Consider the following 13,310-nt stretch of genomic DNA (forward strand, 5'->3'; position numbering starts at 1 on the left):
GGAGAAACAAGATCAGTCAAGACTTCAGGAAGTTACTGCGCTCCTAGTATTTTCCTAAGTATTTTGTAACCGTTGCTAAGCTAAGCTAACTGGCAACTGACAGAAGCTTCACATTTAGCGTACAGATTTGAGAGTGGTATCGATCCTCTCTTTGCAAGAAAGCCTGTACGGGTATTTCCCAAAATGTTGAGTTATTTCTTAAAGGGGACAGAGCAGTGGGTGGGTGTAAAAGGACAACGTGAATGGTTCCTGAGGTCTAAATTTTGTAGGTGAACCACAGAAATGGATCTTAAAGGTAACAAACCACATATACATTAACATAGATGTGAATAGCTGTTTTTAATTGAAAACATTAGGAAGTATGACCTCTGGATACAGTTTATTGTGGAATGTTTTTTAACAACCAAACCTGACCATGAGCCCGGTTGCTATTTTGTAGCAACATCTACCGATGACCTACTGTTCCTAAACTTAATTGGAGTTACCGAAAACGCTCTGTTCATTCCTGCTAAATCTGACAGGAAGCCAACATGTAAAAACTTTTCACAGACAAAATCGAGTGCTCCCTAAGAGCTGGTACATGTAAAAGTGGTTCTGTTCTCCTATCCCTATTCCTGTAAGGTCTGTACAACCACAATGAAACCACAAAAGCTGTAATGGTTGAGAATCTGTAAAGACCTGTAGGATTCTGTAGGACCTATAGGAGCCTGAGAGTGGTTGATTTCCTTTCAGCCACAGTCTATATACTTTATATGAGCAATGCACAAGACCCTTGCTGGAGTCCAATAATAACCTTTAACAGCTGAGTGCATTTTCTGTAAGAGTGGTGGTTCTGCTACGCTGCTTTTGTTCTGAATCGCACTGTTCCCACTTATCAAAACCCCCCTTTTCTTCTTGTAAATCTGAATGTGTCTCCCCGTTTAATATCCCTCACCTGTTGGACCAAGTGTCCCAGACTCTGGCATTTAGCTAAGACCAAAGGTTTTTGTTAGTATGAGACATTTCAGCACGCTGCTCTCTGAAGCCTTGCCGCTCAGACGGTCACCTCAGTCGTACTGTGGGTGGAGTAGCTCTTCTGCCTGTTGTGGTGGTAGTAGGAGGGTTGAGATGGGTGTTGCCCCTGTACATGCTGCCCCTGCCCTGCCCCCCCTCCAGCTCCTCCGTGCATCCCTCCATAGGGCTGGCTAAAGAGATCCGGCATGTTCTCTATGCTCCCGTGCCTCCGGGTCGAGTAGGCGTGTCTCCGGGTGGAGTTGTGCATGGAGGAGGAGGCGTGCCCCGGGGCAGAGGCCTGTCTGTGGATGTGGCGGCTATTCGGCTCCCAGGCTTTGAAGGCCGAGCTGGAGAGCAGCGGGTGAGTGGTGGTCTTGGGGAGGCGCGAGTGCTCCAAGTGGTTGGAGGGGATGGAGATGGAGAGGGGGGCGTGGAGATCGTGGTGCGCCGACACGGGCTGGTGGACGTATGACTTCTCTTTGGGCGGAACAGGCACAGGCTGGAAGGCAGGAGGTGCCACAGGCTGGTACTGGGAGAAGTCCATGAGCGGGAAGCTCTTGTAGTAGCTACGAGACGCGCTGTGCGCTGTAACCAAGAAAGGGGTGGGTGAGAAGAAGTAACATCTATCAGAAAGTGATAGAAGAATTTCACTTTATTACAACTTGGATCTTTTTGAAGTTTCGGATAGAGATGTTCCGATACTATTTTTTCCTTCCCGATACCAATTGCGATACCTGAACTTGCGTATCGGCCGATGCAGAGTACCGATTCGATACCAGTGCGTTTAAAAAATAATAACATAATAATATTTTTTAACAGCTGTATACTGCTTTCATTGTATGGCCTGGCTCAGGTTAAAGTGTAACTCGCGCCAAAATGCAACCTAGGGTCTTTTTGTGAATGTACCCGAGTGCTAGGGGCACTTTTATGCTAGCCTCAAAATAGCTATTTTTAAAACACTAAGAAGGCTCGACACAACATGAAACTTGCTCGAAGTATGACCAGGGCATAGATATGGACCAGGGTCTCTACACCTTAACGAAAGCATTAACAACATTGTTTGTGTACACAGAGTTTACTAAAAAGGAAGGTTTTGAGCAACTCACTGTAGCTGTTGTTCTTCCGGTCGCCGTCTATCGAGCCAGTCAAAAATAGTCGAGGGAGGAGAGTAAAGATGGAAAGCTCCAAAAGCTTAGTTCCATATAAATGCACGGATAATTCGTTGTTTTGTCGTTAGTGAAACACAATGTTGACATTGTAGTTGAAAAAGGAGCCTCATATAAGAATGACATTTCCTCCCTATGGAGTCCATTCATTCGCATTCGGAGATCGCCTATTTTTGACTGGGAAAATAGCGGATAGCGTAAACAACAACTGCTAACGTGAGTTGCTCAAAACCTTTCTTTTTAGTAAACTCTGGGTACACAAACAATGTTGTCAATGCTTTCATTAAGGTGTAGAGCCCCTGGCGATACTATGAGCAAAGTTTCATGTTGTGTCGAGCCTTCTTAGTGTTTTAAAAATAGCTATTTTGAGGCTAGCATAAAAGTGCCCCTAGCACTCCCATTCAAACGTATATTAAAAGTGGCGATTCTGTCCTAAATATGCTTTTAAATGAAAGTTTGACTCGGGTACATTCACAAAAAGACCCTAGGTTGCATTTTGGCGAGAGTTACGCTTTAAACATGAACCAATACATTTAGAGAATGAATGCCATAGAACTTTCCTTTATTACCTAGTTTGACAGTCAGTCATAACGGAAAAAGACCATAAATAAACTACTTAAAAGTATATTTTTTTCAGGGCTATATTACGTGGTACCAAATTGTGCGTACTTGGCGTTACCAGCATTTTAGTCAGTATCGGAGGCATTACCGATACTGGAATAGGTATCGGAACATCTCTGCTTTCGGACATCATTTCTACTGTATGTCAGTTCATTTCAAAATGAAACGGAAGCGGCTTTGCCACATAGCCTGACACGTTTGAAAGAAAAAAAAGAATGTGACTGGTTAAATTATTGTAGTCAGTTTTAAACACCCATTACAGTTACTCATGTCCTGGTTGAACGTTGACCTACCGTACTTACTGTAGTTGTGTGAACAGTTTTTCAGTGCAATTGAGGGAGACAGACATTTTAGGTCAGTCAATTTAGATAAGTTTAAAATAATTTAGATTCTCTGGCAAAAACTGTTTAATTTCAACCTGTTTTATCATCTGACCGCTCCTTTCTTGCCCCATCATAGTTCATTGTAACAATGTTGGCATGTTCCTAAATCTCAGCAGTTAATACTATCATAATTGATAGAAACGATTGTCAAAGCGACAAAAAAAAAAAAAAGAAAAAAAAAAAGCGTGGCATTAGGTAATTTATATTTTAGCCCATGAGAGAGAGAGGGAGAAATCATTCTTTGATTTAAAGGCCCAGTGTGTAACGTGTTTAGTTGTTCATTATCAAAATCTGTGTTGCCCGTTCACAAACTTTTCCTTTTTCATGAATATTTACCACCACCATCAATTCCAAGTATTCCTTTTGGCTTGAAATTTTACATTTGCGTTCGCATGAACTGGGGTAGACGCTCCATATTCATGCGTCATCTTGAAATACGTTAGCCGGTAAGGGACATACAGGACATACTGCTCCGCCTTTCATGTTTTTTGCTGTCACATGATAAACTCACAGGTGCTGCTAATGCTGCTAATGGGTATCGTCGCTTCCCGGCCCCGGCAAGTTTGAAGAAGGAAACATGGAGGACCACACGTATTCAAAATCCAAATTTCAGGAACAGGAGTCTTCTTCTTCGCCCAGAAAAAGAAAAAGGATTTTGAAAAGAGCAAGAGACCGGCTTTTTGAAGCGTGAAGGCTACCGTAGCTGTAATACGTACTTTGAACTGCGTGGCGCGAGAGAGTTGATTGCGATATATGATCTCAACGCTAGATGGGAGAAATTCCTACACATTGGACCTTTAATGTAGTATGCTCTGTTTGTAACCTTCAACAATTAGGCCAGTATAGCAAACACATGCTATATTTGGCCTCCTCAAACTTGTTTAGAGTCATTTTGAATTTGTAAGAGTGTGATGCAGTTTTGAGTCACACGCAGACGTAGCCTAAAATGAACTGTCAGTGTGCAAACACCGAGTCTGTCATTGTAAGAACACTGATGACTGAATCACGCTTAATCCATGATGCATTTATGCTAGGACCTCCCGGCTCCAACCTGTCAGCTATGTCATCTTCTTCTGCTCCTCAAAGTATTTTAGAAACTTTTAAAAGGAGACCATGCAATTTTTGAAAAAAGAAACTACACATTCTTCTTATTACAAAGGAAAACTTGAATTTATAAACTGTAAAACCCACTCTCAATTTAATACACTCACTCGGGGCTTTTGCTTCTTCAGCCTCACTTGGTCTGGTATGACCACTAGCTTTTGGCAGCTAATGCAACCAATTACGCAACTAAACTGCATACTCAATTACATTTCGAGGGAAACGTATTTTGTCCTGGATTACATGTCCTTCCAGCGCCAGGCACACTTTGTGAAATGTTTACAGTTTTAAACACCTGGTTAATGCTGTGAATTGAAACTAAACTACTTGGTGAGGGTTAGAAAAAGATCATGGTTTGGGATTAAATGAGTACGTTTGTTTCGTTTGTTAAAGGTGCTGTAGGTAGGATTGGGAAGATCCAGGACTTAGCCAAAAAATTTGAACATCAACAACTTCTCAGTCCCTCGCCCCTTTCTGCTAAATGGTCTCCTAAGCCCCTCCCCCCACAAGAGAGAATGAATGAGTGTGCATGAGCAGTGATTGACACACAGTTAGACACCCCCCCCCCTGGCCCTGATTGGTGTATCTGAACAGGGAGCGGTGGATTTTTGCAAATCACACTACAGGCTGTAGGTGGTGCCAGAGGAGCCAGATTTGCTTTTGTAATGACCTGCTTCATGTAGTTCTACTGGAACATAGGGTCAGTTTCAGCAAATATGACAGAAAGTTAGTTTTATAAGTCTTACCTACTGCACCTTTTAAGTTAAAATAACTTTTGGTTTCACACAGGACACAAACAGCGGTCTCCTGGGTGAAAGTCCCGTGTTAGTTTTACCCATCCACCACTTGGACTTTGAATACAGACTTTGGTTAGAAACGTTTTTGTGATATGACAAAAACAGTGTTATCTGGGACAAAATACACTTCCCTCGAAACGTAATTGAGAATGCAGTTTTGTTGTATGGGAACGTAACTTTTAAGAGACTGGCAATTGTTTTCATGCTTTCGTGAATGACATTACCGAGCCAGTTTTGACTTTATGACTCGTCTCTACATCTGCTACTGTTACAGTTACTGTTACTGTTCATTGTTAGCATTCACCATCATACCATAAATGTCACTTAAAGAATTATGGGTAACACTTTACTTGAAGGTATCTACATAAGAGTGACATGACACAGTCATGACACATGAACCCTAACCCTAACCATAACTTGTCATGACAAAAACCGAATGACACTTACTAACTTATGACACGTTCATGACAGTGTCATGTCACTCTTATGTAGATACCTTCAAGTAAAGTGTAACCGAATTATGTTTCTCACTCCAAATGGCAGTGTGAACCTGACCATCAGAAGCACAACAAGATATAACTTGTTCTCCCATTATAAATAAATAAGACTTTCTTGTCCAGAAAATAAATTACTTTAAATGAGTGGAAAGATAACACATAGAGAGAATTTGAAAATAAAGCTAAGTGCGGTCAGGATGAGGGGGGAGGGTTTGAAGAAAATCAAAGGGGAAAGCTGTTGATTTAAGTATTTCCAATTGGTGTATACCCGCAAGCTGAATAGCAGTAGTCCTCTTGCTGGAATAGGAGAGGGCATAAGGTAGGGAGAGGGATGAGGAGGGAGGAAGTGATGAGTATGATGGAGGTAAAGGTATGTGTGTCAGGATGCGGGGACATTGCAATGAAGGGTTATATATACCCTCGCCCTTAGTCCAGTGTGTGTAGAGTGTGTGTAGAGTGTGTGTAGAGTGTGTGTAGAGTGTGTGTAGAGTGTGTGTAGAGTGTGTGTAGAGTGTGTGTAGAGTGTGTGTGTGTGTGTGTGTGTCATGGACTAGCATGAATGTCACAGAGAATTATTTAAATAAACTAAAAACTGAGGTCATCGCCGCTAGCTTCCTGGCTTCATGAACAGTAACATTGTCTCTGTGTGTGTTTTCATCATTTTTGTCCGGAAGTCTGAGTCCACTAACAACAGCTGTTGTTGTTGTCAAAAGCTACTATTTTTTTTTTTACCAAGTTGTTTTTAATTCAAAAATAGATACTAAAACTGATCCAAAGAAAGAAATGTTCATATGAAGTATAATATGTGAATGTCCTGTTTGCAGACAGTTTGGTAAAGCTGTATGAATGATGACAAGGACTGATCGTTACAGTATCTGACAGTTTGGAGGGCCATGTCTTTTTTTTTTTTTTTTTTATCATTTTTTCTGTGTCTGCTACATGGGTGACTAACTGGTGAGGATACTGACAAATAACCTGGGACTTTTTAACCTCAGTTTTTAAAGCATGTATGTAGTGCATATTTAGGACTCTTTAACTGGGTTTTCGTTTTATAATGAGTCACCTGAGATGATGTTTACAACCAACTCATGAAGCTGACATCAATTAGCTAGGAAGCTTAAGGTCTGTAGAAGCCTTGGGCATCTCCCAAGTGTAAATGTACTGTATGTACAGTGTGTAAAGAGGGTTGATGCTTGAAAATTAATCTCAGTCAACCTTCCATGGATAATAAAGGTTCAAATCTACCCTGACAAGCAGTGATTTGCCTTTAAGCCCCCCTTTAGAGGATTGTTTTGTTCTAATGTGATACCTGGGGTTGGATGTAGTGCCTTACACTGTTACACCCACTACTATTCAAGGACAGCATGTGTGTGTGACCTTTGCCGTCATGAAACGTTCTGTACATTCACCTGGTAAAAACCCCTACAGCCTCTTTTCCAAGCTGTAGTAGCTTCGTAGTTACATCACACATCTCTTACAAAACCACATCTATAGGTATCATAAAAGTGCAGTGAAAAAAAACATACGAATAATGACCAACAGTACGTTAGAAAAAGTGTACATTTATTAAATTCAGGAAAGTTGTTGTGCATAAAGAGAATGATAAATAATCAATCTGATTGTATAGATTTATGTCCATTTGCGATAGGGTAAAGCATCTTTTTTTAGCCTGTGACCATTACTGATGTAGTGCTGCATAATAGGGATGCACCGATACCGATGCCAGTATCGTGTATCGGTCCGATGCAGTGCGCATGTACTCGTACTTGTAGTCATAAAAGTACTCCGATACTACCACACCTGATACCAACTCATAGCAATGTGACAATAACTTCTCCATCAAGCAGGTATAGGCGACGGAAGAGGAGCAATGGCAGCCATTTGGAGATTTTTAGCTGTAAAAAAACAACTAGGTTCTTGCCCAATGCATTATTGCACTTGATGACCAGCCATTGTCAGTCGGTGTTTGGTGTTTTAAGCCCCCAACATCGTGTTCCAGGCAGCGCTGCCTGGAAGGCACTAGGATTAGGCAATCGTTAGGGTTAGGGTTAGGTGCCTTGAAGTCGACGGTCGCAGCACTGCCTTGAAGTCGACGTTGGGGGCTTTAAACACCATTGTTAATAATAGTGGGTTTCGACGTCTTGTCAGTGTACTGGAACCGAGAGATTCCCAGCCGTCACCACATCACAGAAACCGTGTTTCCTAAGCTGCTTTGTGAAAAAGCACATCAGCAGCCTGTTGCCCGTAAACTTCACCAATGATATTTGGAGTAGCTGTGTTAGCCCAATGTCTCGCATCAGCTTGACGGGCATAAACATGAAGAAAGCGATATTTCAATCTGCTCTGTCTGCATGCGGTTTCTACACAGCGCTGTTTTAACTACAGTGCTACTCTATAAATAGCGATTTTTTTATATACAAACAGGCTGAAAGGAAAGCTCTTGGTGTGCTCTCGGTGTGTAGTCTAACTGTTTTAACTGTTGTAGTTTGCCACAAGTCTTTAAATTTGGACAAAATCTTGTGAACTTAGCTGCTGGCGTAAACACACCATCCTCTCCACTGGATCGGTAAATCTACATGGGTACTTAATATGCACGTGAATGACGTCATCAGACTTTGCATTCTTCATTCTTTCTAAACTTCACTCAGTATTTTGATATTAGGAATTATATGATTTATTTGATTGACACTAGCCTGGGGACATGTCTAGGCCCAGGCAATGAGCTTTGAATAGAAAAAAGGCATGGTACTTTGAAAATACTGCTTTGTTCTAATTGACATCAATATCAGAGAAGGCCAAAATCATCTGTGTGTCTGAAAACACCCTCGGACCCCAGAGGGATTATTAAGTACTCGTATCGGTACTCATATCGGCAAGTACCCAAATGTAAGTACTTGTGCTTGATCTTAAAAAAAGTGGTATTGGTGCATCCCTACTGCATAACATATTTAAAATATCTATTAAATGTGAAGCTATGGCATTGTGAAATGTATCGCCAAAAGGGTAACACTTGATAATAGGGGTACAAATCATATACTTAAGTAATACCTAACTAATGCATGACTCACGATGATTTAATGCAGTGGTTTCCAAACTTTTTCACGTCAATGACCCCTACACTGACACAACCACAGACCCCCATTTGATTTGATTTAGTCCCACAGTCCCTCATTTAATAGGATTATTATTATTATTACAGAAAGTGTATGAAATCCATGACCAAAATAGTCATACTCTCGGTCATGGTGTTACGTATGGACTGAATTATAGTCAAAACAAATGATTCCACTTTGAAAACCACTGATTAAATGCATGAATCGGTGCAGGATGGATCATCACTTCCTGTTGCTCACTGTAACAAATCATCAAGAAAGGTTTGATTTTAAAAAATAGCTTTATATTTCTATGAGTAGATACTGTTCTGCTTTCAGAGAGGCTGAGCAAATTCATGGGTCTGAATTCATGATACATCCTGCAGTATTTCATGCATTAAATCATCATGAGTCATGCATTACTTAAGTATTTGATTTGTACCCTTATTATAAAGTGATACAGCAAAAAATAACGCAAATGAAATAGACGTGGGAATCCTTGAGGGAACTACTTGCAGTGCATACATTTTATTTTACACTTAAAATGTGGACACTTAAATTAAATGGTGGGAAGTACTTCAATTAAAGTATTGTAAATATCGGTAACAAATGGAGTGATTTCAGTTTTCCATTCCTGAACACTCATCAAAGCAGCCGACATTAGGACACATCCACTAATGAAAGCGTCTTCTAGATGCGTTAGTCAGATGCCGAAACATCTCTTCTAGTTAAATAGTTGAGTATAAAGCTACCATGTAACTGTTCGAAATAATGACAAACTATGCAAAAAAGACCAAGGTTGGGAAAGAACCTTCCTTTCAGTTAAAGTTTTATTTTTGTGTAGTTAAAATCAAAGCGAGGACAATCACCAGTCACATAGTATTCATCACGTTTGCCCAGTAGTTTCTTCCTGCCCAAGAGCTCCAGTGCTGCTCCCAGAGGTTGTGTTACATGAAATACACGTATTAGAGATGCGTCCTTTGCAATGACCTGTGCTGTTTGGTTAGACTGCTAAAATATAGTTTAGTAGTGCAGTGATCTTATCTTTAATACAATCAGTGATGATGATCATTAAAACAAAGATTCCACTACTATAACTCTGATTAGACCATTCCCTTGGCTTGTCTGTAGGCCATAAAAGAACTGTGGAAGTCTACTTTAATCAATCCATCACTCAGTCACATTTAGAGACGGTCACACCACAGGAACAGCATGGGATCCTCTTTAAGATCAGTTCTCTGTTTGCCAAGAGGCAAAGAGACCCTCGTCGGTTAACAGCTCCTGTACTGTCAGCTTACTGTACTCTAAAGGTTATTGTGTCAGTTGGAATCAGCATCATTGTGTGTGTGTGTGTGTGTGTGTGTGTGTGTGTGTGTGTGTGTGTGTGTGTGTGTGTGTGTGTGTGTGTGTCCGACTTACCCACAGCTCTGAGGGAGGTATACTTGTTGAGTCCTACTGTGCTGTGGTTGCTCTGCGGTTGTGGAAGCCCTTGGCCAAATGGCCCATAAGCCGAGTTATTCAGATGGTACTGTTCTGGTGGGAGACAAGCAGAGAGAGAGAGAGAGAGAGCGAGAGAGAGAGAGAGAGAGTTGTTGGTGGTTACAAAATGTCCAAAGTGTGTGCTGTCTCATATCGTCGCTGTTGTGGCAGAAACCTTGTATGTCCATATTTTGTCATTTAAAGCTTTAGTGCGTAACTTTTTGATATTAATGAACGTCCGTTACATTCAAGCCATTGCCAAATGAGTTGCTACTTAAGACATCAGCTCCACACAACCCTCTCTGTATTTCTCAGTATGGCCATGTTCAGAAAATGGTGTCGTCCGGCAACTTTCGCGCGCTGCAGCTTGTGTGAAGACAATTACCTCTTCTAAAGAGTCCATCATGTTTTTTTTTAATCCTCCGTGTCCTCCTTGGCTACAAGTAACTGCGTGGAGGAGGGGTGGAGGTGGTGCGTGATCCTGGCAGGCTTGCATCATGTGGATGCAACGACAGTGTTGTTGTCATTACTTCGAATTCCTCATTGGGGAGACCGAAGCTACGCACTATACAGTAGCTTTAAATTCTCTTTCATAAATCAATGCTATTGGTCAGCCTTTATGTCTGTTAGTGGGTTTTACAAATATTTAAACCGTGACAGGGGACTTTGTCTGACTTTGTCTGAGGTAAATAGCTCAAAATGATGTTTTCAATTCAGGAAAAACAACACTTTTGGACATACAAGGTTTGTACCTGACAGCAACAATATACTGTATATTTAACCTCAACCTTTCTTAGTGTTTTAAAGATGGCGTAACCGTACTGTAGTTACCATATGCAGAAAATAAATACATTTAAGAAATGGTGGCATTGAATCAAGGCTGGATTAACCCCTTAAGTAGCCCTGGAGCCTTAATGTTCTGAAGGGCACTACAGGACTAACTAACAGTTCCATCCACTCAGTGCAGTCTGTAAGCACCGTCACCTTCAAGTAGCCGGCATGTACAGCAGACTACACATGGCAGAATTATTATAATTCACTTACAGCCCCTTATCCAACCAGTACTCTCATAGTATGTTGGAATACTGCATGCTGAAAAAGGGTGCCGGTTGATTTGCGGCAATTCGACCACACACATTTATTTGGGAATATGAAAGCATGTGAGCGTAATAAACTGAAATAAAGGTGTTGGGGCCCCGGGTGCAGCTGCCTGCTTTGCCTGGTCAGGAATCCAGCATTGCATTGGACGATCAGAAACATCATCACTTAACGGAATAAAGGGTTTTGGACAATTATCAAACTGTCCCATCATCTATAAAGAGTGATGATAAGGTTACAGTGAACATAGATGTGGTACATTGCAAGAAAGCTGACAGCCTAAAGGCTGGTGTATGACCGCAACGAACTAGGTTTGATGGAGTGTCATACAAACACATTGGAACATAAAGGTAAAAATATTTTCATTGTCGATTAATCTGTTGATTATTTTCCAGATTAATTGATTAGTTGTTTGATCTATAAAATGTCAGACTCAAAGATATTCAGTTTACTGTCACAGAGGAGTAAAGAAACTAGAAAATATTCACATTTAACAAGCTGGAGTCAGTAAAGTTTGACTTTTTTTTCATAAAAAATGAATTGAACCGATTAATCAATTATCAAAATAGTTGGTGAATTAATTAGTTGACAAATAATCGATTAATCTTTGCAGCTCTATAGTGTTGCAATCGTTTGGACATACAAAGAGCAGCAGATATAACTGTGTGAAGAATGAAGAAAGAGATCTTGAGAAAGAAGTTCAATCCCTGTATACTTTCTCAATTTCGCATACCTAGCCAATTGCTGCATGAAGTGGGTGTAGATTAGTAGATCCGACGCCCTCAAAACTTGTTTAAAGCAATCTGATACCTTCAGAGATCCTTAAATACCAAGCCGGCAGTTGGCCATCGAAGCTGCTGGCTGTCATTAAGCGTCTGTGTCTGAAAATGATCTCTTCATCTTTGGGAGTCTGGGATTACTGGTTGTACTGGGAATCTCTCAGGTGGGAATGTGTGCTATGGAAGCATCACATAAATCCTGGACTAACACAAGTTTAAAAGCATCTCCCTTTTACCCGAGGCTGGTGACTTTGGGTGAGACAACGGCCCCATCCCTGACGGCCAGCCAGTCCCATGCTAAATGAACTGAGGTTAATGAACAATGGAACAAAAAAACTAGCTGAGAGAGTGAAGCTCTGGCTATTAACATTAATGAAGTCCACTGATGCAGCCAGCGCACTTGATGTCAGCCTCAGGGATGGATGGGCACACATGTAGCGCTCACGAATGTACACACACACACACACACACACACACACACACACACTGTGAAATTGACAGTAAAGCGTATTGATCTGCTCCAACATGATCTCATGGGAAGATTGAATAACTAGGACGCCACTCTTAAGGACAATTTGATAGTCATGTCTATGCATTTTAAACAGTTAAACATGAGACACGAACAGCGGTCTCCTGGGTGAAAGTCATGTGTTTGTTTGACCCATCCATCCACCCCGACCTCATCCCTACATATGGTTTCTCGCTTCTTATTGATGTGTTATTCATACGCCATTTGGTGATACCATCTGTATGCTCGCCAATCTAATTTGACATGCCAACGCATGACACCCAAGTCTATTAGTGCATAAGTGTACGTGTGTGTGTGTGTGTGTGTGTGTGTGTGTGTGCACGTGTGTGGCACTGGCAGAAGCACAGCATCAGAGACAGAAGATTTAATCACATCTGTGACTGTCAGTGCTAAGAAAGAGGTGTACATGAATACTAATCGCTTCACGCACGAGAGAGAGAGAGAGAGAGAGAGAGAGAGAGAGAGAGAGAGAGAGAGAGAGAGAGAGAGAGAGAGAGAGAGAGAGAGAGAGAGAGAGAGAGAGAGAGAGAGAGAGAGAGAGAGAGAGAGAGAGAGGGGATGCTCTGGTGGAATAAGAAAATTATACTGATGCCAGAGAGGTGGAGAAATGTCAGGAGTTAGTCTTTACAGTAACAACATTCGCACTTACAACTCTGAGCATCTACCTTAATCACACACACACATCCACACACACACACATCAAAATGCTGTAAGCTGATTAGCTAGGAGAATGTTTCACATGTCATGTGCATCATGGTGTGTGTGTGTGTGTGTA

General features: G+C 41.3%; 1 protein-coding gene across 1 annotated transcript in view; it reads right to left on the reverse strand.

The window, feature by feature from the left end:
- Window positions 1-246: 246 nt before the first annotated feature.
- shisa8b (shisa family member 8b) overlaps window positions 247-13,310 on the reverse strand; it is a 38,738-nt gene continuing 25,674 nt past the window's right edge. Inside the window, exons 4-5 of the mRNA XM_031297922.2 lie at window positions 10,070-10,183; window positions 247-1,578 (exon numbers count right to left, since the gene is read on the reverse strand). Coding sequence (XP_031153782.2) covers window positions 1,034-1,578; window positions 10,070-10,183 — 659 coding nt within the window. The 3' untranslated portion in view covers window positions 247-1,033. The remainder of the gene's footprint in view (window positions 1,579-10,069; window positions 10,184-13,310) is intronic.

Source organism: Sander lucioperca, chromosome 22 (assembly GCF_008315115.2).
Source record: "Sander lucioperca isolate FBNREF2018 chromosome 22, SLUC_FBN_1.2, whole genome shotgun sequence".
In the NCBI taxonomy this organism is placed as follows: domain Eukaryota; kingdom Metazoa; phylum Chordata; class Actinopteri; order Perciformes; family Percidae; genus Sander; species Sander lucioperca.